This window comes from Acanthaster planci, linkage group LG09, assembly GCF_054643075.1.
Source record: "Acanthaster planci isolate LZ-2023a linkage group LG09, COTS_SCS, whole genome shotgun sequence".
NCBI classification, from domain to species: Eukaryota; Metazoa; Echinodermata; class Asteroidea; order Valvatida; family Acanthasteridae; genus Acanthaster; species Acanthaster planci.
The window spans coordinates 3,125,140-3,149,157 of NC_141785.1; the positions used below are offsets into that span (position 1 = coordinate 3,125,140).

Below are 24,018 nucleotides of genomic sequence, written 5' to 3' on the forward strand. Positions count from 1 at the left end.
CTACTAAGTAGTACTTTATAGCATTCAGGACTGTTAGGGTTAAAAGGCGACGATACGCTGAACTCTGCTACTCGTAAAGTGAAACCCACGCAGCCCTGTGAGGCTTGCACATGATGTCACGGAGGACAATGGTGACTACAGGAAGTTGGTTGTGTCACTGGTACCCTGTTCTCCTCCTGTGATGTCACAAGTCCACTCGGTTTATGCCCGTCCCAGTTCCCAAAATGAGCAGTGGAGCAACTGCTTTGTCTCTACACAAAGAGCGATTCAAAATGCAGTAGCCTGGCCAAGAGTTGACCTCAAACTGGCCGCTTTGTGACTTTTGTGTTGCTATCTCATATGCATTATCCCTGATGACTGTCGTCTCTTGATGGCTAACAGGGTGATTCCTTCTACTAAGAGTGATTCACAATGCATTGCACCAGCTAAAGCTGGCCTCAAAATGGCCACTTTGTAACTTCACTGTCTACATCTTTGGTGCATTATCATGAAGACAATCATTTCTTGAAATTTCCAAAGTATCATAGGCAAACTGACTAGAATAGTAGATGGCCAGGCATAAATACTGAAACTCTCAAGTAATGGAAATAAACGACAGCTGTGTTTAGGCAAGTGAAATAACTGTAGACAAACTATGCCCATGCAGGTGTTACTGCCAAATGGGGTGTATGTGGACACCAGAGTCAATGTTTATGTTCGCAGTCTGTTGAATAAAGAGAGCTTCCTGGATTCTTCTGGTACCGGTGAATTGTTCTTTGTCTAAGATTTTGGCAGTCAGTCCTGATGAAGATCTCTGGATCGAATCATGGACTCTATCTTATGTTCCACATGTTGTGTTAAACTAGCTCAAAAAACCGTAACAATTCAATTTATATCTAAGAAACACAACAGTGAACCAGCTATATTCATTTATCAACGGCAAAGTCGCAGAGCTCACAACATGCCTGGAAATGGATGATCCACACCTTATTATAGGCACAGAGACATGGTTGGACAGCTCTATCCTGAGTTCAGAGTTATTCCCTAGTAGGTTCACTGTCTACAGGAAAGATTGCCCACCTAACAAAAAAGGGAATGCCTACAGTGGTGTCATACCTGACATTAAAAGTCACTCTGTGGGTCATTTGGTGAACACCTCAAAGAAGCACAGCTGTGTCGTGTTGTGCACTGCACCAACTGTCCCTCACAGGAATATCAGATTGCACTTTTGTGCTGCCCAACAACTGTGCTTCACTGTTTCATGTGCGTAATTGTGCAGTAAACCAAATGCAGTGAAGAGGACTGCACAAAAGACCCTGGGTCATTTTGTGCTGGCAACCAACTGTGTACACACTGAACCTGTGCATGTTTGTGTTCCGTACAGAAACACATGCAGGAGAGTGATTGTGGGCACTTGTGCATATTTGTGCTGTAAAACCAAAGGAGGGTTTTGAGAATGACATAATAAGTTCATATGTGATTGTTACCAGCCCATTTCCTTTACCAGCCTCTTGTTTCCTGAGTAAATGTATTTTATGCTAAAATGTGCTATGAATTATGCATTTTGCCTTATTTGAAAGATGTACATCAAATTCTCTCAAAATCATATCAGAATTGAGGCCCCCCAACTTTTTTTAGGTTTACTCGTGACTTTTAGAAGATAGAGGGCGCTCTTCATCTTGTCTCATTGACATGTCATTAAAAGTCAATGAGCAAAGTTTCTGTGAAACAATAAAGGTCCAAAGAAAATCTTCCTTTTTTCATCTCATAGCTCCAAACCTGGTAACACGATAAAACACAGTTTAGTGTTTTATGCAAGATTCGAACAAAAATTAAATGGAGGTTTGGGACCCATGTGAATTCTAAAATAGTCTGATACCATCCCATTCGACAGTTTATAAAACTGATTCGATGAAGAAGATAAAAAAATGACTTCCTCAGGAATAAGGTCCGTAGGGCTAGACTGTTTTTAGCTGCATACCTGGAGGACTATGAGCATGCACTGGGCGGCCGGCTGGTCCCCGTCCTTCAACGCCTGCTCCAGGATGTCGCCGACCCGGCGCAGGTGGATTACGTCCAGCGTGCGCTGCCGCATCAGCATCTGGCCCAGGGAGGACTGCAGGATGTCGCTGTGGATGCGGTGGCAGCAGTTGCTGCCCACGTGGTGCAGCAGCATCTTGACGATGCCGGGGATGGAGATCAGCGAGTCTGGGGGTGGGGGGAATGAGGAGAGACAAGGGATGTGGATGCTGAGCAGATTTCACGGGCCGTCTTTTATGAACATCAGATTTGGTGTTGAATCCCAAGATTCCTCCATCTTTAGCTATTCAAATTTCGAATCAAGATTCCAGCTCCAACTTCAGAGTTGTAAATTACATCCAAAATAACCAGACACAAAGCGTAAAAGCTTTGAAAAGGGTACATTAATTTTGGCATCTGATTCATTTAAACCCATTTTAACAGAGTCAAAGCTTTTCCAAACAACTGGCGCGGCTCAAGCAAACGGCCCTTACTTTGTGTACAATGCAACAGGCCCTCTCCCTATTGGTGCTTTCTGGTCTATCAAACACAATTCACCGTGTAGCATGGTTGATGGTACCCTCCTTAAGCGAGTCAAGTGTGTTTGCAATTTAACTCTGAAAGGTTTACCCTAGACTCACTAGTGTCGCATAGCACAAAAAGGTAACATTTGAAACATATTATTAAAAAGGCATACTACGTACACTTAAATGGTGCAAACCTGGAGTCAGTCACGGCATCACAGTGAACTATGGTCCACCGCAGTTTGGCTAAATTTAATCTAATCCCAGCCACTTGCAATATTCTCGTCAACGATTTGGAAACAAGCACTAGGGCACAGTTAGGGTTTCACATTGCTGTGTTTTATAACTCTGTCAAGAGGGGACCACAACAAAAATACTTGTGCAAAATGGTGTCAACTGCTTAACCCCTTCACGCCGGGAAGCGGCTATAGCTGGCGTAAAAATGGAGATCCTCAGCCCGCTTTCCAGCTATTATTCTCGGCCCATGCTCGAGCGAACACGGTGAAAGAAGGCAGATCCTGGCCCTTGTATATATGGTAATTGGTCTTTGTGCGTAGCCCAGAAATGAAAAGACCGAATTTACATCATAATCACCAGCTTCACAATAGTCCCCACTCTGAAAAGAGGCAATGGGAATGTGGAAGGGTGAGTAGAGCCGCATGCCACTGAACAATCAGCCTTTGAACCGTGTAATTCAAAGCATGCAGAGCACCCAGGGCCACAAACCGAGAATTTGCGGCTTGGCAGGTGGCCTTCGTGGCCAAGCGAGGCTGGAATTCTTGGAGTTGGTTTTCGGAAAGAAATTCCCGTCGTCAAGGGGTTACACAATGAGAAATGCAAGCATCCAAAAAATGAGTGACGGAAGCGCTTATCATTTGAGCTATCCTGCCTTCCACATGGCAGATTTCATAATGATCACACCACGGCTCACACTCAAACTTGCCCCGGTGTGTATGCCTCTAGGAACAGCGCCCTCTACTGAGTATGCACAAACCACAAACACTAGCAGAGATTACGACCGTTTGGATTTCAATTCCCTCTGCCTCACCTTCCGGGACAGGTTCCAGGGCAGGTCCCATGCCCATCTGCTGTTCCACGTGGTGGGGCGCTCTCAGGCCTGGGTTATGCCACTGGTCTACCCAGTCGCTGGAACACGTCCAGATGACATTGTTGGTTGCATCGTAGCACACACCTACAGGAGGTGGACGATGAGAACGCAGCACAGTTTAAAAAAACACAACTGGCTAAGTCGCTGACTTGTCTTTTAGGCACCCTCAAGCAGCAAGGCTTCGGTTCCAACCTGGGTTGGATGGCAGTAATCATTCCTCAAACCGTCCATGAGTATAGGCCAGCCGTAACAGGCATTTATCAGTTGATCTCTAAACTACAAGTTTTAGCCTGGCTGGGACAGACCTGAAATGGTCCACATGTGGAATTTTGTTAGTATCTGTCCAGTGCTGTGTTATGCATTGCTGTAATGAAACTTCTTAATGTGCTGAACGGGAGAGCACTGAATAAAGGATGGGCTGAATTCTCTGGCGGTGATCACCCAGTTATATTGCAATTCAAATTTCACCCCACAAACCTAGCATTCAGGACAGTTTGGTCAGAGCTACATGCATTACGATTACAAAGACACACTAATGCGTACATGCAACAGTACATGATTGGTAACCCCTTGGATATTTCTTTTGTTAATCTTTACTATAAGCAGGCCAACTTCAGAACCGCTGTAGGAAAGTTAAGTTCTTTGTCTTAACCAAGACTGGCTTATTATTTGACTGGCTTGTCAAGACACTGTTGTTGCGATCTATTGGCAAGTGTTTTTTTATGCTTGATTCTCTGTAATCTGGAACTGTTTTGTCAACTTAAATACAATAACGCAAGCAAGCTGCATATAGCCGCAAGGGGCATTTTTCTAGGAGTTGCTGGATAGCTGCATCTGTAGATAACAGTCCACTGAATAGAGTACCGAAGTGTGACGTCACTGTGAACCAGAAAGTGCACTGCAAACGAATGGAGTACGCGCGCGTGTTGGTTCAAGCACTAATGCCTTTCACACACTAATTGCGCATGTGACGTATTCACTTCGGTACTTGATATGAGATTGGACGCCGTGACATCAAAACGATGAAAAAAAGGAGATCCCTGGGCAATGTATGACATCAGTGCAAATAATCAAAATGTATCCATTCCAAGAAATTCTCTCGTAACTTGCCAAAAAACAGAGTTTCCCATTTTCCACACTCTATAATGGCAAGATTTCAACTGGCATTATTCAATTTCCTTCCAACTTCCGTGTCACTACATTTTTCCAAAAATCCCAAAGCAAAGCAGCATCATGAGGCCAAAATGTAAGCCAATCGCTGAAGTGATTTACCGAGTCCAACGATGGGCGATCCCCTGGCCACAGAGCAGGTGGGCGCATCCACAAAGTCCACACGCGTGTTGAAGCTGCCATCTTTGGCACTGAAGCACAAGTTACTACCTAGGGCTGTCGGAAACAGCAGAGAAAAAAATGTGTCATTATAAAAACTTCAAGATCCCCATGATAATTCCAAGCACACTTGGACAAGGCGGGGATGCAATGACGGAACAATCTGTGCTTCCAGCCTAGAAATAACCTGATTTGATTTAAATATCCATTCAAGGAAACCTTTTCTTAAATGATAATTCAGCAAGAACAAAACAGTTCACAGCCATCAGAACATGAACCACTCATGGTTAAATTAAGAACTTTATATAACAGTTTACAAAATATTACAAAGAATAAAGATTTTCCCTCAAACCCGACTTGAAACAAACAACAGCCATTAATTTATAGTCTGTTTATTTAAATTCAATGATGAGAGTTCAAAGATCAGTATCGTTTTGTGTTAACCAAAATGAACCACAACGTCTAGTGTAAAGTATTGGATTGGTTTGTCAAAATGCCAAAGGTTATATCTTTCCCTAGGAAGCCAGGAATTTTTACATTTTCTTGATTTATTAAGAACCTACATAGGGCTGAATTATACTGGTTTCCCCAAGCCAAGACTGATATATTCTGGCTAATGTCTGCAGTATCTCTTCAGAGTTTTCCAACATGGCGTTACCATCAACACAGCGTGAATGACTGACTCACAATTAAGAATTGAAATTCTTGATGTTAAGTCTGACAGGTTAGTTTAAATACAAGATGGTGTCTAAATTAACTGGCTACAACTGGGAGTAACATGCATGTCTACGGGGATGAGCCACAGTCACTGGCTTCATAGGGGCATGTGTTACTTCTAGCCACAGCCCTGATATTTGGACAGAGCAAAGGGCTGAACCAAAGCCCAGAGCAATGTCGTGGTTAATGAGCCGGGTTAGTATCGAGGTCCCCTTGGAAACATGACCCTTCCACCAGTCTCACTTCGTGCCGCAGACAGACCTGAGCCTGCGTTGAAGATGGAGCGTGAGGAGGAGTTGCTGTTGCTGCCGGGGGGCGCTGTCAGCATGACCACGCTGTTGCCGCAGGTGAAGATGGGGGTCTTGCGCAGCAGCTTCAGGGTCAGGCCACAGCTTGTGGTGGCTGGAAAAATCAGATGAGACCCAGGGAAGAAACGGGGACTTATTATGCCTGGAAACTTTCAGGAATATGCCTATCAACTCAATAGCCTTGACCGATATGCGGCAGTGTTGCATTCGACTAAATCACAAGTCCCTGTAAGTCCATCACAAGTCATTCGGTCTTAAGCCAATTCACAAGCTGTGACAGAAGCATTCCTTTGTCATTGCTCACCCTGTTACTTACAACTGGCCTTGTGAAGGGCTTTGTGACTGGACTTGTCAAGGACTCGAATACAACACTGCTATGCAGCATTGTCACTCTCCAAGATGTGACACTGGCCTATTAAGATGTACACAGTAGATTGCCAGCACAAAATGACCCAGGGTCTTTTGTGCAGTCCTCTTCACTGCATTTGGTTTACTGCACAGTTATGCACATGAAACAGTGAAGCACAGTTGTTGGGCAGCACAAAAGTGCAATCTGATATTCCTGTGAGGGACTGTTGGTGCAGTGCACAACACGACACAGCTGTGCTTCTTTGAGGTGTTCACCAAATGACCCAAAGAGTGACTTCAGCAAAGGAGGGTTAAGCGTAGCATTTCACTTCACAATTATGCGCCACTACAGCTAGTCAGACGTACTTGAGTTTGCTCACGGCCAGTTATTGACAACTTTGAAGAAAATTTTTCTAATGACATGTACGATTTCTTCCACTTTTCTCAAAGTGGTGTAAAGTTGCATCTCTAATACTGGGAATCCTAGGTCAGTTCATCTCAATCTTAGCTCTGCGTAACATGATTGGAATCTGACGGTACACTCTCTCAAGGCAGGGTGTGTCTCAGTCCGCTGGCAAAAACCCAAATCTTGGCTCATGTCAGACATTCAAGCACATCGTTTGAGTCTAAAGATGAACAATAAGAGTTTCGAGTTTAACACCACTCCAAATCTCAGCTGAGTTACATAAAGCACAACACGGAGCACAATGTACTCGTTTATTCCATTTGCAAAATTGCCCTTTACTGCATACACTCATGAGTTAACATTACTACGACAAGTTGTCCTTCTAAAGGGAGGGGGACTCACAAGTGTCTTCTTTGGTGGCCGTGCTGCTAGTTGACTGGCCTGTCAGCATGGCTAGCGTGGCGGCCGTGCTGTAGCGATAGGTACGTAGTCGGGCCAGCAACGGGTCGCTGCTAACCTTCAGAGACTCATCCTTGCGAGACAAGACGATACGTGCGCTGAGCGGCTGGGCACGGAGGGTGCTGTCCTTCTCCTAAGAGATGTAAAGATTAACACTCTGAACATCCCTGTAAAAAACCTTTCTGGGGGTCTCAAAAATTAACAACTGGGCAAAAAGCTTCCAATTGGATTATTTTTTTTAATTTAAACTTTTGAGGGACAGCACATCCTGTGTAAAAAAGGGGGGAGCTGGGTTCTACCTTCCTTAAAAAGCCACTAAAAGCTTCAACAACTTTGGATGGATGCTGCAAGATCAAGGAGACATTTGAGTTAATCAGCATTTTATGGTTGGTCTCTGGGCGTCTACATTCAGATTATTAGCGAAGATGCGGAAGTGATTCCTGATGGACATTTCTGGATTATTGCATTGAACTGCCCAAAAAAAGCAACGGTTGAACATTCCCAGTAGAAATGGCAAGACAAGGGCATTGTCAGTCGCTCACCTCAAGACAGAGTATGTCCATGCAGACGGGCTGGCCTTTGCCGCTCTTATCGGCACCCAATGGGCACCACAGCCAGTAGAAGTAAGTCCCATCTGACTGCAGGGTTATGGTCACTCTGTTGCCGGCTATCTGTAAGCTCCCCGGCACCTCCACCTCGGCTTTTGTCTGGGAAAGATTCAAAACCACTTGAGTTACTTTTGGAAACAGACTTTGAAGGTTAAATTTCTTGTACTTGATCTTATTGGAAGAACAAAATTAGTATTATACAAGTTTTTTTGCTTGCAGGCCTGAAGAATTGGCAACAAGGAGTTAATTAAAAAAAGTGAAATTCAAAGAACTGGTTTTTTTTTAAATTGTCAAACTAATCTCTTACTATTAGCAAGCTCAGTTATTTAGCAGCATGGTTAAAGTGGCTAATGCTGATTACACACATGCTTGTCAACAATGCTTGGTCTGGCCTAGTTAAACTATTAGGGACTGGCCTACCAAGATTGGTAACAGTGCTGGTTATCTCTAGCACTGCACAATGTATAACAGGAATCCTACCCTGACTATACCATTGTAGCACTTGATCACAGCTCCACTAGGAACATTCCTACTTGGCATATAGGCACAAGGTGAGTCTTAACCCTAACCTTCCCCAACCACACAGAATTAAACAGTAGCAAAGTGTTTAATTCTGTGGGGATAGGTCTGGTAGGCCCATATCAGCTGGCTTTTGCATTGGGTTTGGCATACATCAGAAAAACAAAGTCCAACAGCCTCTGTGCACAAAGTCCCATATGGGTGTTTAACTTTGTGCGAATGGGGAAGGTTAGGGCCAGCAACCCTCGGGGGTTAGGGTTAAACTGACTTGTAGTCAACCAGATAGTCCTTGGTTGAACGTACAGGTACTCTTAAAAGGATCCAGGAATTTAATTTTTCTTAGAATCACTTTTTGTGTATCTCTGTACCCTTCTTCCATGTATAAAGACTGTTTGACATCTTTTTTGAGTTACGTGAACTGCATGGTGCACTTTTTCAAACATTAGAAATTGGCCAAGCATTCCTGGACAAGTGAGGGCGCTTTTGCTTTGATGTAAATCCAGGAAGATATGGTTCAGGTTGTACGTTTTCATGTTCAAATTGTGAACCCCAAATTTGCTATCTGGGAACATTTCTGTGAAAAGGACTTCTGCTGGATTATTGCCATATACTAACACAGCAATAAATTGCCAAAGAAAATGAAATTTGCCATAGCAGTGGTTAAAAAATCTACAAATTTCTGCACCCAAATTAGTGCAACATTGAGATTCAGTGCCATGGATGACATCATAGTTCTGCTCATGAATACACAAATATGCATGAGCATAAAAACCAAAAAGCCTCGAAATATGGGTTAAAATTGCAAACCCAAAATTTAAAATAAGGTTAATTGAAGCCCAAAGATGCAATTTCAAGGGTTTTTAGTAAAATTTATAAAAATATTTCTATTTTCTGGTTCCTTTAATCTTTAAAACAACACTTATTTTGTATTTTTTCTAGTACAGCGAGTAGGTCAGATATGTTGGTGCGCAAAAATATGAATATTTCGATGTAATAAACAAAACGTTCATGTGATACATCCAGAACATTACATGATAATGCGCCGATTGAACCTTTGGCTCAAAGGTAGAGGCTAGACACAAATGACATCCTCTTCACTGACCTTGAGGGTCTGCGGGTCAAGGACTGTACACAGCTGCTCTGGGTGACCGTCAGACTCCAGGGTTCTGTGAACCAGCTGGCATCCCCCGTAGGCCACCCATCCCTGGCCAAGATCCTGGCGTTTGGCGTAGATAAAGCCTCTGTGATAAACGACAAGGGAACGATTACAATCTAGACAACTTTACGGAAGAGTACAAGGAGCTATGTTGATCTCCGTTCCGGTGTAAAAGACTCGAGTCCTGCCATGGGATCCGTGATACCTACATGTATGCCCTTGGGCAAGGCACTTTACCATGCTTGCTCGTACCACTTAGGAGTGCTAATGCTGTGTTTTTCCCTACCTCAAGGTGCCGGCCAATCCAGATCCAAATTTGGCCAGCCCTTTGCCATGGGAACTGGTGGTGTAGAGAAATCTGCCGTCACTTGTCAGGCTTCTCCCAATGTCTGTGGTGTCTGCGGGTCAAACATAGTTTTGCAGAAGAAATATCCTTTTACAAATTAAAATTCATCACATACCTGACACAAATTTGGTAGAAAGAATATTTATTTGGGAAACGGGAAGTTACGCCACTGGTACTACAGCACTGACAGAAGACAAATTCTGAATTCTGATTGAGTGCTAAGAATGAAGTCAATCCAAACAAATTACGTGCATTACTTTTAAAGGTGGCTTACCAATATTTGCATAAAATCTTAGCAACATACGTAGAACAAATTTGAAAATTAACACAAAAAATCTCTAGATACTGCTTTGAAGGACCTTTCAGAAATGTTGATAAAACCTGAAGAACCATGTACACGTACTTCATTTCAATGCAATTCTGTAGTCGCCAAAGGTAAATTAAACAAATTATGACAAGCAAAGAATTTCAACATTAGGCTCTGATCTCTGATTCCACAGTGTCTTTCAGGACAGTCTCACCTTTCTCCTTGTCTTTCTCCTCTCCGTCCTTAGTACCTTCACTCAGCATGTCCTCAAACCCCCAGCACACCATGTGCTTGCTGCCCAGCAGGGAGGATGTACAGCCAGGTCCACCCTCCAGCCTCAGCAGCTTGTGCAGGATATCGGCGACTGGTAAGGAGGCTAGGCCGCCCTGCAGGCCCTGCAGGAGGTGGACGGTGTGTATGATGGTGGATGTGGACCCCCTGTGCAGTCGACACCAAAACAAAAGGCCAAAGGCTTGCATCATTTCAACTCTGGAGCCACCCGTCCATCAACCCTATCCGCAGGTCATGACACAGCACTGAGAAACTAGTGACAAGTACTACTTTGAGCAAGAACTAGCCTCTTTCAAGCGACATGTTGATTATCGCATTTTCCTGACAAGAAGTCCGAGAATCTACTACAGCAAAAGTTAAAGCAGACAGCACTTGCTTATGTCGAAACAGCTCCTACATCAATTCTACATGGTTTTTAGAAATTGAGAGATATCTCATGATACTTAAAACCACAGCAAAAAGTACCTGTGTTCAATTCAAATTAATTGTGAAATCACTTGTGCGCTGCTATACACCCCCAAAGTGATGACAACGTTTCAAAGCACTTCTGTTGTGTACATGTACATGTATACTTAACCTTAACTGCCCAAAACGTGCCATACTCAAACAGCAGGTTTTGTGAGGTTTTGGCAGGTTTGGTGCCGTGTCTGTGGAACTTTTTGTTGAATTTTGTGAGACTTGGGATGAAAGGCCCAAGGAGATGGTGTTGGATTCTGTGTGAGTTGGGACACACACGGGCCACTATGTGCAGTGTCTGGCTTGCTGTACCAATTGTTGGACTATGCTTGATTTTGTCAGGTTTGGTACTGTTCAGTGCAAGCCATCCTTTTCTGCATAGACCATACCATATCACTCAAACTCCAACGGGCTCATTCTGTTGGAGTTTATCAGGTTTGGTACGGTGACCTGCATGTACAGGTACATAGACAAGTACATGAACCTGTTGGATTTTGTGAGGTTCAGTATGCTTTCTAGTGCAGGAGCCAAGGGGGTTACGGTTAAATATGGATAAAGCATGACCATGCATCCTTACAGATGCTGCAGAGGTATAATGCCGACTAATGTTTGTAATAGTCTTTGGACAATTAGATGCAACTGGGGCAGTAAAGTGCATTACTGTGCCCGTTTACATTTCAGTTTTGTCTTTTTTTGCAAGAGAACTCCATGATGTGAATTCTTGCCAACCCTCCTCTGTACAGACATGCAGAAGCACACTGGTACATTATGATTTTCGTACTTTCAAGACGCAGTACGTCCCATGTACATGTACCATCTGCTGACAGTGTATGGAGATGATCGAGAGTGACTGTGCTGATACATTTTTTGTTTCAAATGATTGTGCCAAACAAATTTTAATCTCCTGTGAGCCAACCACTCCATAGCTGCAATGCCATTGACAGAATATTCCATGCGTACTCTTTTTTATTGTTGGCAATCCTTACTTTAACCCTAACCCCCTAGGCTCTTGCACTAGAAAGCATACTGAACCTCACAAAATCCAACAGGTTCATGTACTTGTCTATGTACTTGTACATGCAGGTCACTGTACCAAACCTGATAAAATCCAACAGAATGAGCCCGTTGGAGTTTGAGTGATATGGTATGGATGGGTCTATGCAGTATAGGATGACTTGCATTGAATAGTACCAAACCTGACAAAATCAAGCATAGTCCAACGATTGGTACAGCAAGTCAGACACTGCACACAATGAACCCTGTGTGTCCCAACTCACACAGAATCCAACACCATCTCCTTGGGCCTTTCATCCCAAGTCTCACAAAATTCAACAGCAGGTTCCTACGGTACGGTACCAAACCTGCCAAAACCTGCCAAAACCTGCTGTTGGAGTATGGCAGGTTTTGGGCAGTTAGGGTTAACCCTCCTTTAGTTTTACAGCACAAATATGCACAAGTGCCCAAGGTCACTCTCTTGCATGTTGGTGCAGTGCATAACACGACACAGCTGTGCTTCTTTGAGGTGTTTACCAAGTGACCCAAAGAGTGACTTCAGCATAGGAGGGTTAGGGACCCTATTATAAAGCATGTGTATTTAACTGCTTAATGGAAATTTCACATATTCTCCCAAAAATGACGTATCAATCCTTCAAGCGAGCGTAAAGATGACTACACCAAGGCTGCATAGTTTTAAGACTAACACACACCTTCTAAAATGTTTTTTAAAAGGGAAAAGAAAAAAGTATAGGAGTCCAAAAAGTAATGATCTGTGAGTTGTTTGGACTTATAATTTGTTCATTCAGTGCACAGTATTTGTACTGCTTGAATCTCTTTTCATTGTTTCTCAATGTAGACTGTAGACTCAGAAATTTAGCCAGTTAATTAGGGAGGGGAGTACTTCTAAGTTTTAGGATATTCTCCAACCTTCTTTCCCAGTGTACCAAGTCCTTCCTAACCCAAACAGCTCACAGAGGACTGCCAGCAACATTTTCTCACCTGGCACAGCATAGTGCAACCAACGCCGAGGCAAGGTCCTCCTGCTGTGATCTCAGTTCATCCTTCAGGACTTCATCTTTGTCTGATTCCTGGAGCAGCTTGCTCCCCTCTACAAGCCAAGAGCACAGCAGACCCTCCAACCCTTGCAGGCAATCCCCAGGTTCTTTGGTCAGACTCAGCGGTGGGCAGTCCCGCAGGCAATTCAACAGCAACTTGGCTGTTTCCCCGCAAAGTTCTGGGTCCTGCTTCTTCTGGGATTTCAGCAAGGGGAAGACCAGTAGGAGCCCGACGCGACTGGAGAAGGAGACCTGCTCTGGCTGCTGCCACAAGCCTTGCTTTTTCAGCAAGGAGATAGATTCCTCATGACTGGATGCTTCCTTCTCAATCTGCTCGATGTTGCTGTTTATTTGCCGGTGGGCGTTCCATAAACCTTTCAAGGCGTTCAACCGGTATTCCATGAGTCTCGAATAGGCATAGGCATTATTGTTCGTCCCGCACACGGACAGAAGTCGCTCCGTGAGCTCTGCGGGGTTCTTGGTATCGAAGGAAACCACCTCATTCTCCCGGTCAGCCTCGCTAGAGGTTGTCACGTCACGCGGTAGTTGGACCAGATCGGTGACACGAATCAAACCGTCATGTAAAAACAACGACTCTTCGTTTACGCACATCCATTGTGTTGAGTCGGTTGTTCCCGAAGCCATAATGGCAATATGTTCAAAATCCAAATGGCCACTTTGTCGAGAAGTTCTCGAATCTCAAAGACTATGTGATTTATGTGACGCAACTTTCCTCAGTTTGTTGCAATAGCCAGGATAGCCACCGACGGCGCACAGACGAAGAAAACAACTCCATGGTCGCTGCCATCTTGGAATGATATTTGAAAACGAGGCTCTTGAGATATTACGACACAAAAAATTCGTTAGCTCGCACTGAACTAGGCATATCTGCGACAAAACCATTCTTGGTCAATTTACCGGTACAACTACATATCCGTTCAAATGTTGGTATCTAAAAGTAATTAATTTAATCTTTGGAATCTTCCAGAACGAGATACATTTCGGACTTATTATTATTATTATTATTATTATTATTATATTGTTTAGATGCGCTCTTCATATCGAGCAATCCCATATGGTCTAGTGGTTAGGATCCGGCGCTCTCACCGCCGTGGCCCGGGTTCGATTCCCGGTGTGGGAACTTAATTATTTTTCTCTTTTCACTGGTTGAAAAAGACGATTTTGAGACAAGTGACCTTGGAACATAATACAGTATGAATTGGATTTTCCTTTCTTTTCTCATCTTTTTTCACAGTCGGAAATATAACAAATTCTTATTCTCATGCAAAGTTCAAAAAGAAAGGGGTTATGTCACGGCAAAAGCGAAACACACAGGCTTAGTTCCAGTGGGAATGGATGTCGATCGTGGCCTCCATGCTCGGACACACAAAACAGGTAAAAATACTTTAGTATCAAGGATGGTATCCTACAAATACATGATAATATAACCCTCATCTTTAACTGACATTTAAAAAAAATATGATGGGCGTAGTAGCGCCCCCAGGACCTAAAAGGCTGATTTGCGGTGTAGATACGGACTACTACTATGTGGACGCCTTGTGGTGAAAACAGTACCTTGCGTGTCACAATATCATAATGTGAATTAGAGTGGAAAAGCCTGAATCATGCAGTAAATCATTATAAACAAAACCCACAAATATACACAAACGAGCCCGGAGTTTTAAAACTACCGCTCTCTGGGAAACACTTGCCTTAATGGGCCCGTGGGCGATGAGTTGACAAGTGTTACCCACCCACTATTGTAGCCTTGCATGAGACCAGTATTGACTTCCCAGTAACAGTACAGTATTTTCTTTCAAGGCTGGTCGCAAAAACCTATAAAAACTGCTTAAAATACATCAGCGAACAGACCCCTCGTCCATGAAGCTGTACAAACTATACAGTAAGAACAGAGTGGGGAGTGGCCTTGTTGATGCTGATGACAAATCTCACCCCTCCCTTCTATAAATTTCGAATGCACGGCAGCAATCTGCTTGGAATGATGAAAATCCCCTGTTTAGCAAAAGGATAATATCGTCCGATTATTCCTTGAACTTTATTTGCGTAGACCCTTTTCCCTTGCTATTTTCCTAGCCATAGAAACACTTCTTTTAAGAAAACAGTTCTGAAGAAAAAAATGAAATTCATGGTGGTGGCCTAACTCCCCTCCACCGAACTTAACACTTAGAGGTGACATGTATGATTACGTCCCTTCCCTTTACATGCCTTGCCTTTGTCGTGGCGCTTTTGCTTTTGCCGTGACCGTCCACCGTAATTATGAGATGTAGGCTTGCGGTATGATGGAATCAATCTCTTATGGAAGAGATGTGGTTCTTAGAAGAACCTATGAGTGTTGACTCAGTTTAGCGCATTTTGAACATAGCATACATGTAGTTTTATTGGTCATGAAATAAGAAAGCAGTCATATTCACATGAACCGAATAAGTCCAATTCATCAACTAACTACAGTCATGCAGCTAAATGACGAGCCCAACCCACGTTCCAGATTATTTTCTTGGAGCAATAAAATGATTATGGTTTACCTTAGGGGTATCTTGCTTTAATGGACGAGCATTTGGGGATATTCCAGTGATGGAATCATTTCTAATTATCGGATCCCACCAAACGAAGCGTTTGGATTCCATCACTTACAAACTCTACACCCCAGAGATGTTAATGCTTTTATTGAAACGAGCTTTTAGGTCAAACATGTAACAGTATACAAACATTTCATTTCATTTTAAAATGTCTTTAAAGCACTGTAAAGCTATTCTAGAAATTAAAATCTTTTCAACATTATGTATAAATATTAGACAATTGTTCACAACGTAGACATATAAAATGTACTCAGTACAAAAGGAACAAGTATGAGAAATATTCTTTGAACCTCTGGAAAATCGGTAATGGGATGTTATGTATCCCCAAATAGCCCCAAGTGTTCTCGATTCCTGTATTGAAAGCCAGTTTTCCACAAGTGTTAATTGGCCCTTGACATCTGAAACAGGCACAAAAGCAACGACAAAAGTCTGTTATATATCAATGAATTTATTATTTGTTCTTTGAAAATTCTAAAATAAATTATAATCCCATTCTTCTTAGCACTAAAGGACAAATTTTTGCCACGACATAATTTTTAAAACCTAATGGCTGTTTTGTTTTTGTTTTTGTTATTTTACCATTTTCACCCATTCACCCCCAACAATTCAACCACCCGAGCACACAAGTGTGTATTTGCCTACAACTGGGGACCCCTATTGTTCCTCTTTTGTTTGTACTTTAACTTTTTTAGAAGACCACCCATATGTTTTGTACACAGTTGTCAATCGGGGACCCTCTGTCAATCGGGGACCTTATTATCCTCTATTGTTCAGGATCCCCAATTGAATGCAGAAACAAACTCAAGTGCACCCATTTTATGCCAAGTATCTCCGTTTCTTTATTGGCTTTCTTTTACTTCCCGTCTTTGGAACTTATAACCGTCTAACTCTTTCCAGTTTGAATCGATTTTAAGGACAGGTTTTCCGAGTTTCCAGAATTCCCAGGTTCCGCTGTGGGACAATTACACAAGGGTACTTTGGCAAACACTGTGTCACCTCAGAACCACGGAATGCGTAAAGATATTAAAATGAATTTATTGAAGTTTTCTCGGAATTATTTTAATGGTTCATTGTTTGGCTAGTAAATTTATTCCCTGTCAGCATTTATTCATCAAATAAAATAGCATGCAAAGTAGACTGTTGCTGAGTACCGGAGCGACATAAAGGAATATTTTGCCAATGATGAATACTATTTCCTTCAAAACAATACAAGTATCATTGTGTAGCTGCCGAGAAAAGAAGTGAAACAGACGTCTGTACAGGGCACACTTTCATAAGTTTAATAAAGGGGGCGGATCCGGGTTTTGAGTCCTGTTAACTGGAAAGTACGAGGAGATAAGGCCCCGCGACCCCTTCACTACAACCTTCGGAAATTCCCGTCCTGTGTCGTTTTTTATGTTGCATGATAGTGTCTACAGAAAATTAATACGTCATTAGGACCTGTGTGCAGAGGTCAGAACTGCAGGTAGGCCTACTGGGGAGCCTTCTGTTTGCAAAGCAGCTTTAAGTTCTGGTTGAGTAAAAAGACACACTGAGTTCAGCGAAGCGAGACGGGAGGATCTGATTCAATGGGCAGTCGGCGCTGGACAGTCCATCTTTTTCTACCTCCATGATCGCATGCACACCCTCCGTGAACAAGTTTTGCGATCTGATTGAAAACCTCAATTTTTTCCTGGACAGCGTTACGAACTTCAAGTTTCTCGAAAATTGGCGATCACTCCCTGGAAAGATGTGGGGAACAAATCTTTGAGTTGTCCTCCAATTCGTCTGCTTTGCGATGAAGGGAATTTAGTGGAGTCGACTCGAGACTGACAGTGAGAAATGCATTTCACGCAGCGAGGAAAGTACAGTGCCCGCACAGCAGCGCTTCTTCACGGTTTGCTGACCTTGGTCAGTGGCGGTTTCGTCATTTGCTGGGCGCAACCCGATCCTGAACCACTTCCCATGGAGTTACGAAGCACCCAAGCTGTGGAGAAATTGAAAGAAGTATTCTGCATGAGGTATACCAGTTCAGTGTGCTTCCCTTTTTCTTAGCATGCAAAATCGTGTATACCAACGTAGCAGATTCGTGTGTCATCATTCATAATACAACATCAGATCATTTCCTCCTCACAGAAGTCAGTCAGGATTTGTCGGGGGGGGGGCTTAGAATTAGAAAAGACTTTACCCCCCCCAAAAAAAAGAAAGAAACCAGGGGCGGGTCCAGGGGGCGTGAGGGCGCACACCCCCTTCTCCTTTTTGCACCGGAAAAAAAAAACGAATACATGTTAATACGAAAAGAAGAAGAAGAGGGAGGGAGGGAGAAGAAAAAAACGAGAGGCCGTCCTGCCTGTAATTGCACCTCTAAGCGCCTAGAATCCGATGCAATCCGACAATCCCTTGAGCGGGACCCGGACCCCATGCTTTAAGTGCTTAAAGCTACGCATTCGGCGGTATTTTACCATCGCTGCCCCCTTTTCGGAAATCCTAGATCTGCCCCTACAACTAGATCACGATGTTCAAGCCCACCAGTTATTCCTACATGGGACTGGTATGTGAGGCTATATCAGAGCTTGTAGTTTAAGGGTCGGGGTATATTGTATCTTTTTTTCTCATACATTCAAAAAAAGAAACCCTCTGGCGGGGTCAACCCCTCAACCCCCTCCTTTGGTACGCCATTGTCTCAAAGAATAAAATCCTGGAACCCGTGATGAGTTACAATGTTCCTTCATGGATAGAGTTCCATAAACGCACATACCTTCAATGATAAACCATTAAAGCGATAACCTAAAAAACACGAAGCACTTTTCAGACCGGTTTCACAGGGTTTGTGCACGGGCCGTCGAGTGATGTCCTTGACCCTAGATTACGAACCATTGCGTCTGGTCACGATGTTGCAGCATTATGGCCTTTTACCCCTTCTCCAGTGCTATGAAATACAAAGTGGTAGCTCAGAAGTCCAAAATATTCCTCAGAATCCGCCTTCATTCTCTTCTCACCTCTAAAAAGTGGAGGGATGATGCAATAACCCATCCTCCCAAAAAATAGCGGGGACATAAAAATCCCCCTTATCCCCGGGATTGACGGCCTTGAAATCGCAATTCAGGTTTTTGCGCTTGTAATAAAGTTTTGTGATGAGTTTGTAATAAAGAACTGGGCATGTGTATTGATGGAAACTGGAAATTCAGTGTACAAAATGCGTAACTTAATACCAAGGGCGAATCCAAGGGGTCGAGATCAAGGAGCCATCAACAGTTTAGAAAGATGAGAGAGAGGCGATTTGCTTTGATGCAGGTGTATCTGATATCTTTTCGTCACTAAAACGTGTAAAAAAAGGCCAAAGCCTAAATAAAAACTTAGCCAATACCCACAATTCGTGTTTTAAGAGGGCCCCATCGTCACGTGTTATGACGTTTCATTTTCGATTTTTCAATAGCCGGTTATTTCCTCCCCCCTCCAAAAAAAAAAAGGTTTCGTTGAATTTTTTTTCGACACTGTTGCATTTTTTTGTTGAGTTTTTCCATTTCCTCCTCCCGTGATTATAGATGCGAAGGGGTAGATCAGCCGCCGCCAACCCTCGCCCGTCCGGTCTTGCCACTTTGCGAGCAACTCTGTCGCACCGATGACGTGAGCCATAATCATCAGTGCTGGGATTTAGGAACACAAGGTTTCGTATTTCCTTGTCTTTTCAATCACTTGTACCCATGCAGTAATCCATTACTTCAATGACTCAGCGATATAGCTCTCAATAGAGCCTGAAAGTTGACCCCTAATGACGCGCTTCCGGAACCCTTGGATTGGAAAAATAACGTGCCAAAATTTAGAAGTTGTAATATTTTTTCGCTCAGTTACTTCATAAAAACTCTATTCGTAACCGGCCTTTTATAAAATATTTGCCAGCATATAAATTTATGGAAACTGAAAAATTACCTGACCTCAAAGAGGTCACTTCCGAAAATTTGAAATACACAAAAAACAGTGTAATTTCGTGGTCTCCTTCGCAGATGATCAGTTACGGAATTATACTTCATGGAATTCTTTCTGTAAAAGCCGAAATAAAAACAGACCAAAATATCTTAACAATATTATTATTTAATAGGAAATAAACTTAAAGCAATAACCTGCTTTAACAAAAGATTCTACTGTATAATATAACCTTGACTGACAAGAACTGTACCAGGTCAACTCGACTGAATCTAGAGTCCATCGACTGCAGGTAGGTAAATCTTTGCGGGGTTATACAATCTCGTTTCCACGTTAGCACGGGGAATGAAGACAAACGTGCATGAACAAGGGGACCTAGGAACGATACTGCCGGAAGTGAAAGGTCGTTAATGAAATTCGTTTTTTATCCATCTCTAGGTGACTTTTCCTTAATATTACTAGACAAGGACAAAGGCAAAATTCCGACAGGAGTGTTTCTTGGGGTGGTTTCAGTTAGGAATCATTGTCGAACGTGATAGGACGGCCCAACGTAAAATCCCCATAGACGAACCGCGCAAGGGTTCCGGAAGCTCAGTGAGTGACCTTTTACTTGCAGGCTCTACGCCCGACCCTGTGGTCGTGATTTGCCTTGGACTGGTTCCTGTCCCAAAATCTATTGACTTTTCAGCTACTTGATTATTTGCTCTTACTGTAAATGTCATGAAGGCATACCCGTTTGTAATGTACTTCAACATGCACTCCAAGAGAGGTCTGCGTGCTGATGACGTCACATTCATGGTCATGGTCCACTAAGCACGATAGGAACACTAAGGCTGCATCCGAATCTCTTGTCTAGAGCTAGGTCTAGGTCTTCACTCCATTAGAAATGCATGGAGGCGCGTAGACAGTAGACCCAGCCGTACTCTTGTTTAAGCAAAACACGACGTCAGCAGTTATGGGGTACTCATTCTGATATACATATTTTAAAAAACATATCATAGTAAAATTACTACGTTATAAGAGATTATCCGATAAGTGTGAAAGGGCTCATTTGGACAAATGTTTGCAAATATAAAAACAATAAGCGCAAATGTCTGGCGTGTTGACTTTTTCTACATTGCTCCCAAATTGGTAGATATTGTAGATGTTTTCTCTTTCTCAGACCTAAGACACATTTGGTCATGGTGAATTATGCTTTGAAATAGCCTGCTTTGCATAATGCATGCTTCCTGTATATCAGCTTATTGACAAAACCAAATCTATTGCCGTAGTTTTATTCCTCCAAGCGTCTATATTTTGAGGTAATCCCCTGATATTTTAAGCAAAAAAATAAGATTTGAGAAGGTTTTGAGATCGTGATCCTATGCCATAAAGGAGAAAGACCATTTACCAACCCACCCCGAGAATATGAAGCCCCTTTGTTTCCTCTTCCCCCGCATGCAGGTAACGTGAACTGCGAGGAAGAGAATCAGTTCTCAGTCTGTGCGTACCAAGACGCCAATGTGTGTCAGTACGAGGACATGAGAGGGTCCTGCGTGTACCACAGGGACAGGGCATTCTGCATATGCAAAGATGAGGCCGGGTATTGGTTAGAGTCTCCTATGGACAGGTACCAATTCGTTAATTCGTGTCCATTACACGGACCCCCCCCCCAATCTAGACCCATAATCCCCAAGTCGGCAAAAGTGGTAATTGAAGCCATCAGCCGCACAGTATTTGCGTCCACAAATAAGTAAAATGATACATCTATAAGAAAGATTAGGAGTACAATTTCGCTTCACTTTGCAAACGATCTGTATGGATATTATATTGTAGTTTGAAAGATCTAAATTTGAAACACTGGGTTTTGTCCTTCACCGACGTCATGTCATTATTGTATTCTCATCAGTTTTCTATACCTTACGAGTAAAACCCTTCCAAGCTTCATTGAGAGATATAAGAACCCATTCCCTCCTAAATTGGTGAGCGTATTTACAATATACATGGTACACGTAAATCAAGGTCCCAACCCACCATACAGACTCCGAAACCCCGTCTGTTTTTTATCCCAAAGCTGTGTCGTTGAACCCGATGAGTCCGGTGGGCAAGACCGTCCAGTGAACCCCGAGCTACCTCCGCCGCCAACAACCCAGTCTGCGATGTGTCCCTTCGGGGCCGATCCCCAGAACGACCGGCTGTGCCTTCCTCCACCGCTGCCGACCGGGCCTGCATCCTCAGCTACCACGCCTCGTGGCGGCGGCGCAGATGCCAGAACAGCAATTAACCTGCCGGCACTAGCCCTGGGATGCGTCTTGTCTGCAGTTTTGCTACTCGTGATCATCGGAGTGGGTGTTTGGTGTCACTGGCACAGGAGAGGACCTACGGCTCGTCATGAGACGAACAACACGTAGGTCCAGTGAAACCCCTTTCAGAAGTGTACATGTTTAGTTAGATAGGATCAACGAGAAGGGCTTGTTTATTATTCTACCACATTGTTTACTAGCATTGTTCGACCTTGCTGGAATCTAGAATTGGAACTTAGCCACCATTACATTTATATTGAGGGGTTTGTGTTCGTTTGTGAAACTTTGCAAGTAGATTTTTAAGGTTCTGGCAGTGTTCTAGGTTAAATAATGGGAGAGATTGGAAATTCCCGTTGAAGAAACCACCGTCTTTAATTTTGCATAAACCAAATGTCCATGAAGATAATTAAAAACCCACTGGGCAGTGCACGAGTTGATTGACAAACCCCTTTTGTTTTCATTGTCGCCGTCTAAGTTGGCTTTTCATAGATACGAGTCTCACTGGAGTAATTTGTATCAAGCAAAACAAAAAAATTTAAATACGGTATACGTAGGCCTTTACATAACACGTAAATTTAGACGAACTTCATAATTTTGAAAGATGTGCTTGAAGGCAGGTCCATGCTCTTTAAAGACGACAAAAATTTTCTTGTTTAACTTCAAACAATTGGCTCTTTCATTTCAAGACAGTTTTTTAATACTAACTTTTTCACTTTCAGGAAAGTAGAGGGCTCATCGTGTACTAATCTAGACGAAAATGGTAAGTACGTGAGCTTCTCAGATGAAATGAGATAATTGATGTAAAATGTATGTTGAAAATCTCCAAGGTATTGTTTCATATAACTTTTTGATTGAATGCACAATGTTGAACATTGTTACTTCTATTTCGAAGCTCCAAACACTGCTACTCAGTTGCCCGATTCACTGGTACCCGACGAGGTTCATGATTATGCGTACGTAGACAGTCACTGGGGACAGGAACTCAGCAACCCCGAAAAGGAGGAGCCCAGACTTGAGCATCAGATGGGTCAAGAGGATCATTATTATTTCAAACTACACAAAAATACCGAGGAGGGAAGCGTCCGCTATGTAGGACACGCACCGAAAGATGACTCTGCGAGACCATCCGCTAGTGCAGAGGCTCCAAGCGACCCACAGTATTTTATTTTGGAGAAGGAAGAGGATCTTGGGAAGGAGGAAAGCAAAGAGAGTGGTTCTGCGCCGGTTGCACATAAAGACGATCATAATCCAGCCACTTCACCGACTAAAGTACAACCGTTCCTGAATGAAAACTCCGGATACGAGGTTGCTAGGGTAGCAACTGTAGCCAAGGGAGAAACGGAATCACCCCAGTACGATCACCTCAACAGGGTATCCGACAAGAGGCCAAGAGAGGCCACGATATCAGTGAAGGACAGTGGAGCTTATGACAGTTTGGGTGGGCACACAAATTACAATCACATCGTGCCTGACCAGTAAAGCGTAATTAAAAACAAGAAAAATAACAGACATTTTTACTGGTAAACTGTAAGTCGTAAATGAGTAAAAGAGGGAAAAACACTTTTCTTTCAGACAACGAATCGACGAAAGAGATGTGTGATTACATGAACTTCTGGTAATTTTTGCATTCGAACTTGAAGTAGTATCAGATTTGTGTAATTCTGTAAGTCCAACTGCAAGGTTCGGAAAGTGAGAATAATTTTAGACATACTTTTTAGATTTCGTTGTAAATATCGACATTATTATAACTGAAAATTTGTATCGTCCCTAATATATTTTTATTATTATTAAAAACTTTTTTGTTCTTTTTCTTTTTTTGTATCGTAAAGTATAGCTCTTTTCACCGTTTATAGTTTAATGTATATCGTTTTCTTAACAAAATTATTGCAATAAAAACTACATATAGAAACATAGAATTTTGAATAATGCAATCACTACGTGAGGAAGCCCCGGCCACGCAAGTGAGACAATCAAGTTTGACATGAATTCTATCTTGGAACTGGACCAGACACGCACCAAGTGGCCGACCGTATCCGCATTTCAATTTTCACCGGGGTATTTGTCCATTTTGGTTCATCTGTTGCAGCGTTATCATCGGTAGTGCTGTGGCAGGTGAGCATGACACAGACACTGCTTCCGTTTTCGGCAGCCTGTCTCAGGGATAATCAGATAAATGAGCAACGCCATGTTCTTCAACCTACAGAAGTAGCCTGACGGCCCCAAATCTGTTTATAAAAATGGCCTCAAATCTGCACACCAACTTAATAGTTATGGATGCTACATTTTTATAATATGTGAAATTACC

At 42.9% G+C, this 24,018-nt stretch overlaps 2 protein-coding genes and 1 non-coding gene across 5 annotated transcripts in view; 2 read left to right on the forward strand and 1 right to left on the reverse strand.

Moving 5' to 3' along the window:
- The window catches only part of LOC110986753 (putative E3 ubiquitin-protein ligase HECTD4), a 68,767-nt gene extending 55,003 nt beyond the window's left edge, over nucleotides 1-13,764 (reverse strand). For 2 of the 3 annotated variants that reach the window (XM_087140985.1, XM_087140984.1), the window contains exons 1-10: nucleotides 12,876-13,764; nucleotides 10,348-10,571; nucleotides 9,767-9,878; nucleotides 9,427-9,565; nucleotides 7,740-7,904; nucleotides 7,141-7,330; nucleotides 5,920-6,078; nucleotides 4,903-5,016; nucleotides 3,571-3,714; nucleotides 1,961-2,187 (exon numbers count right to left, since the gene is read on the reverse strand). In XM_087140985.1, the coding sequence (XP_086997111.1) occupies nucleotides 1,961-2,187; nucleotides 3,571-3,714; nucleotides 4,903-5,016; nucleotides 5,920-6,078; nucleotides 7,141-7,330; nucleotides 7,740-7,904; nucleotides 9,427-9,565; nucleotides 9,767-9,878; nucleotides 10,348-10,571; nucleotides 12,876-13,576 (2,175 nt within the window). In that variant the 5' untranslated portion in view covers nucleotides 13,577-13,764. The remainder of the gene's footprint in view (nucleotides 1-1,960; nucleotides 2,188-3,570; nucleotides 3,715-4,902; nucleotides 5,017-5,919; nucleotides 6,079-7,140; nucleotides 7,331-7,739; nucleotides 7,905-9,426; nucleotides 9,566-9,766; nucleotides 9,879-10,347; nucleotides 10,572-12,875) is intronic. The other variant, XM_087140986.1, reaches the window with a different exon arrangement.
- Nucleotides 13,765-14,000: 236 nt separating this feature from the next.
- On the forward strand, nucleotides 14,001-14,072 carry Trnae-cuc (transfer RNA glutamic acid (anticodon CUC)). Its single transcript has one exon. It is a non-coding gene; the product is annotated as a tRNA-Glu (tRNA).
- A 2,317-nt stretch (nucleotides 14,073-16,389) lies between these two features.
- LOC110986747 (uncharacterized) lies at nucleotides 16,390-23,684 on the forward strand. The gene is made up of 6 exons (XM_022248907.2): nucleotides 16,390-17,528; nucleotides 19,053-19,174; nucleotides 20,875-21,040; nucleotides 21,485-21,817; nucleotides 22,433-22,473; nucleotides 22,606-23,684. The coding sequence occupies exons 1-6, from the start codon at nucleotides 17,350-17,352 to the stop codon at nucleotides 23,190-23,192; spliced, it is 1,428 nt and encodes a 475-aa protein (XP_022104599.2). The 5' UTR covers nucleotides 16,390-17,349; the 3' UTR covers nucleotides 23,193-23,684.
- Nucleotides 23,685-24,018: the final 334 nt, after the last annotated feature.

Bases quoted from the DNA above. Each gene is read 5' to 3' on its own strand.
- LOC110986747 (XM_022248907.2), top strand. From the start codon at position 17,350: ATGCATTTCACGCAGCGAGGAAAGTACAGTGCCCGCACAGCAGCGCTT. The intron at 19,175-20,874 runs GTTTCGTATTTC...CCCCGCATGCAG, and splicing joins CTGGGATTTAGGAACACAAG to GTAACGTGAACTGCGAGGAA. The intron at 22,474-22,605 runs GTAAGTACGTGA...TCTATTTCGAAG, and splicing joins TACTAATCTAGACGAAAATG to CTCCAAACACTGCTACTCAG.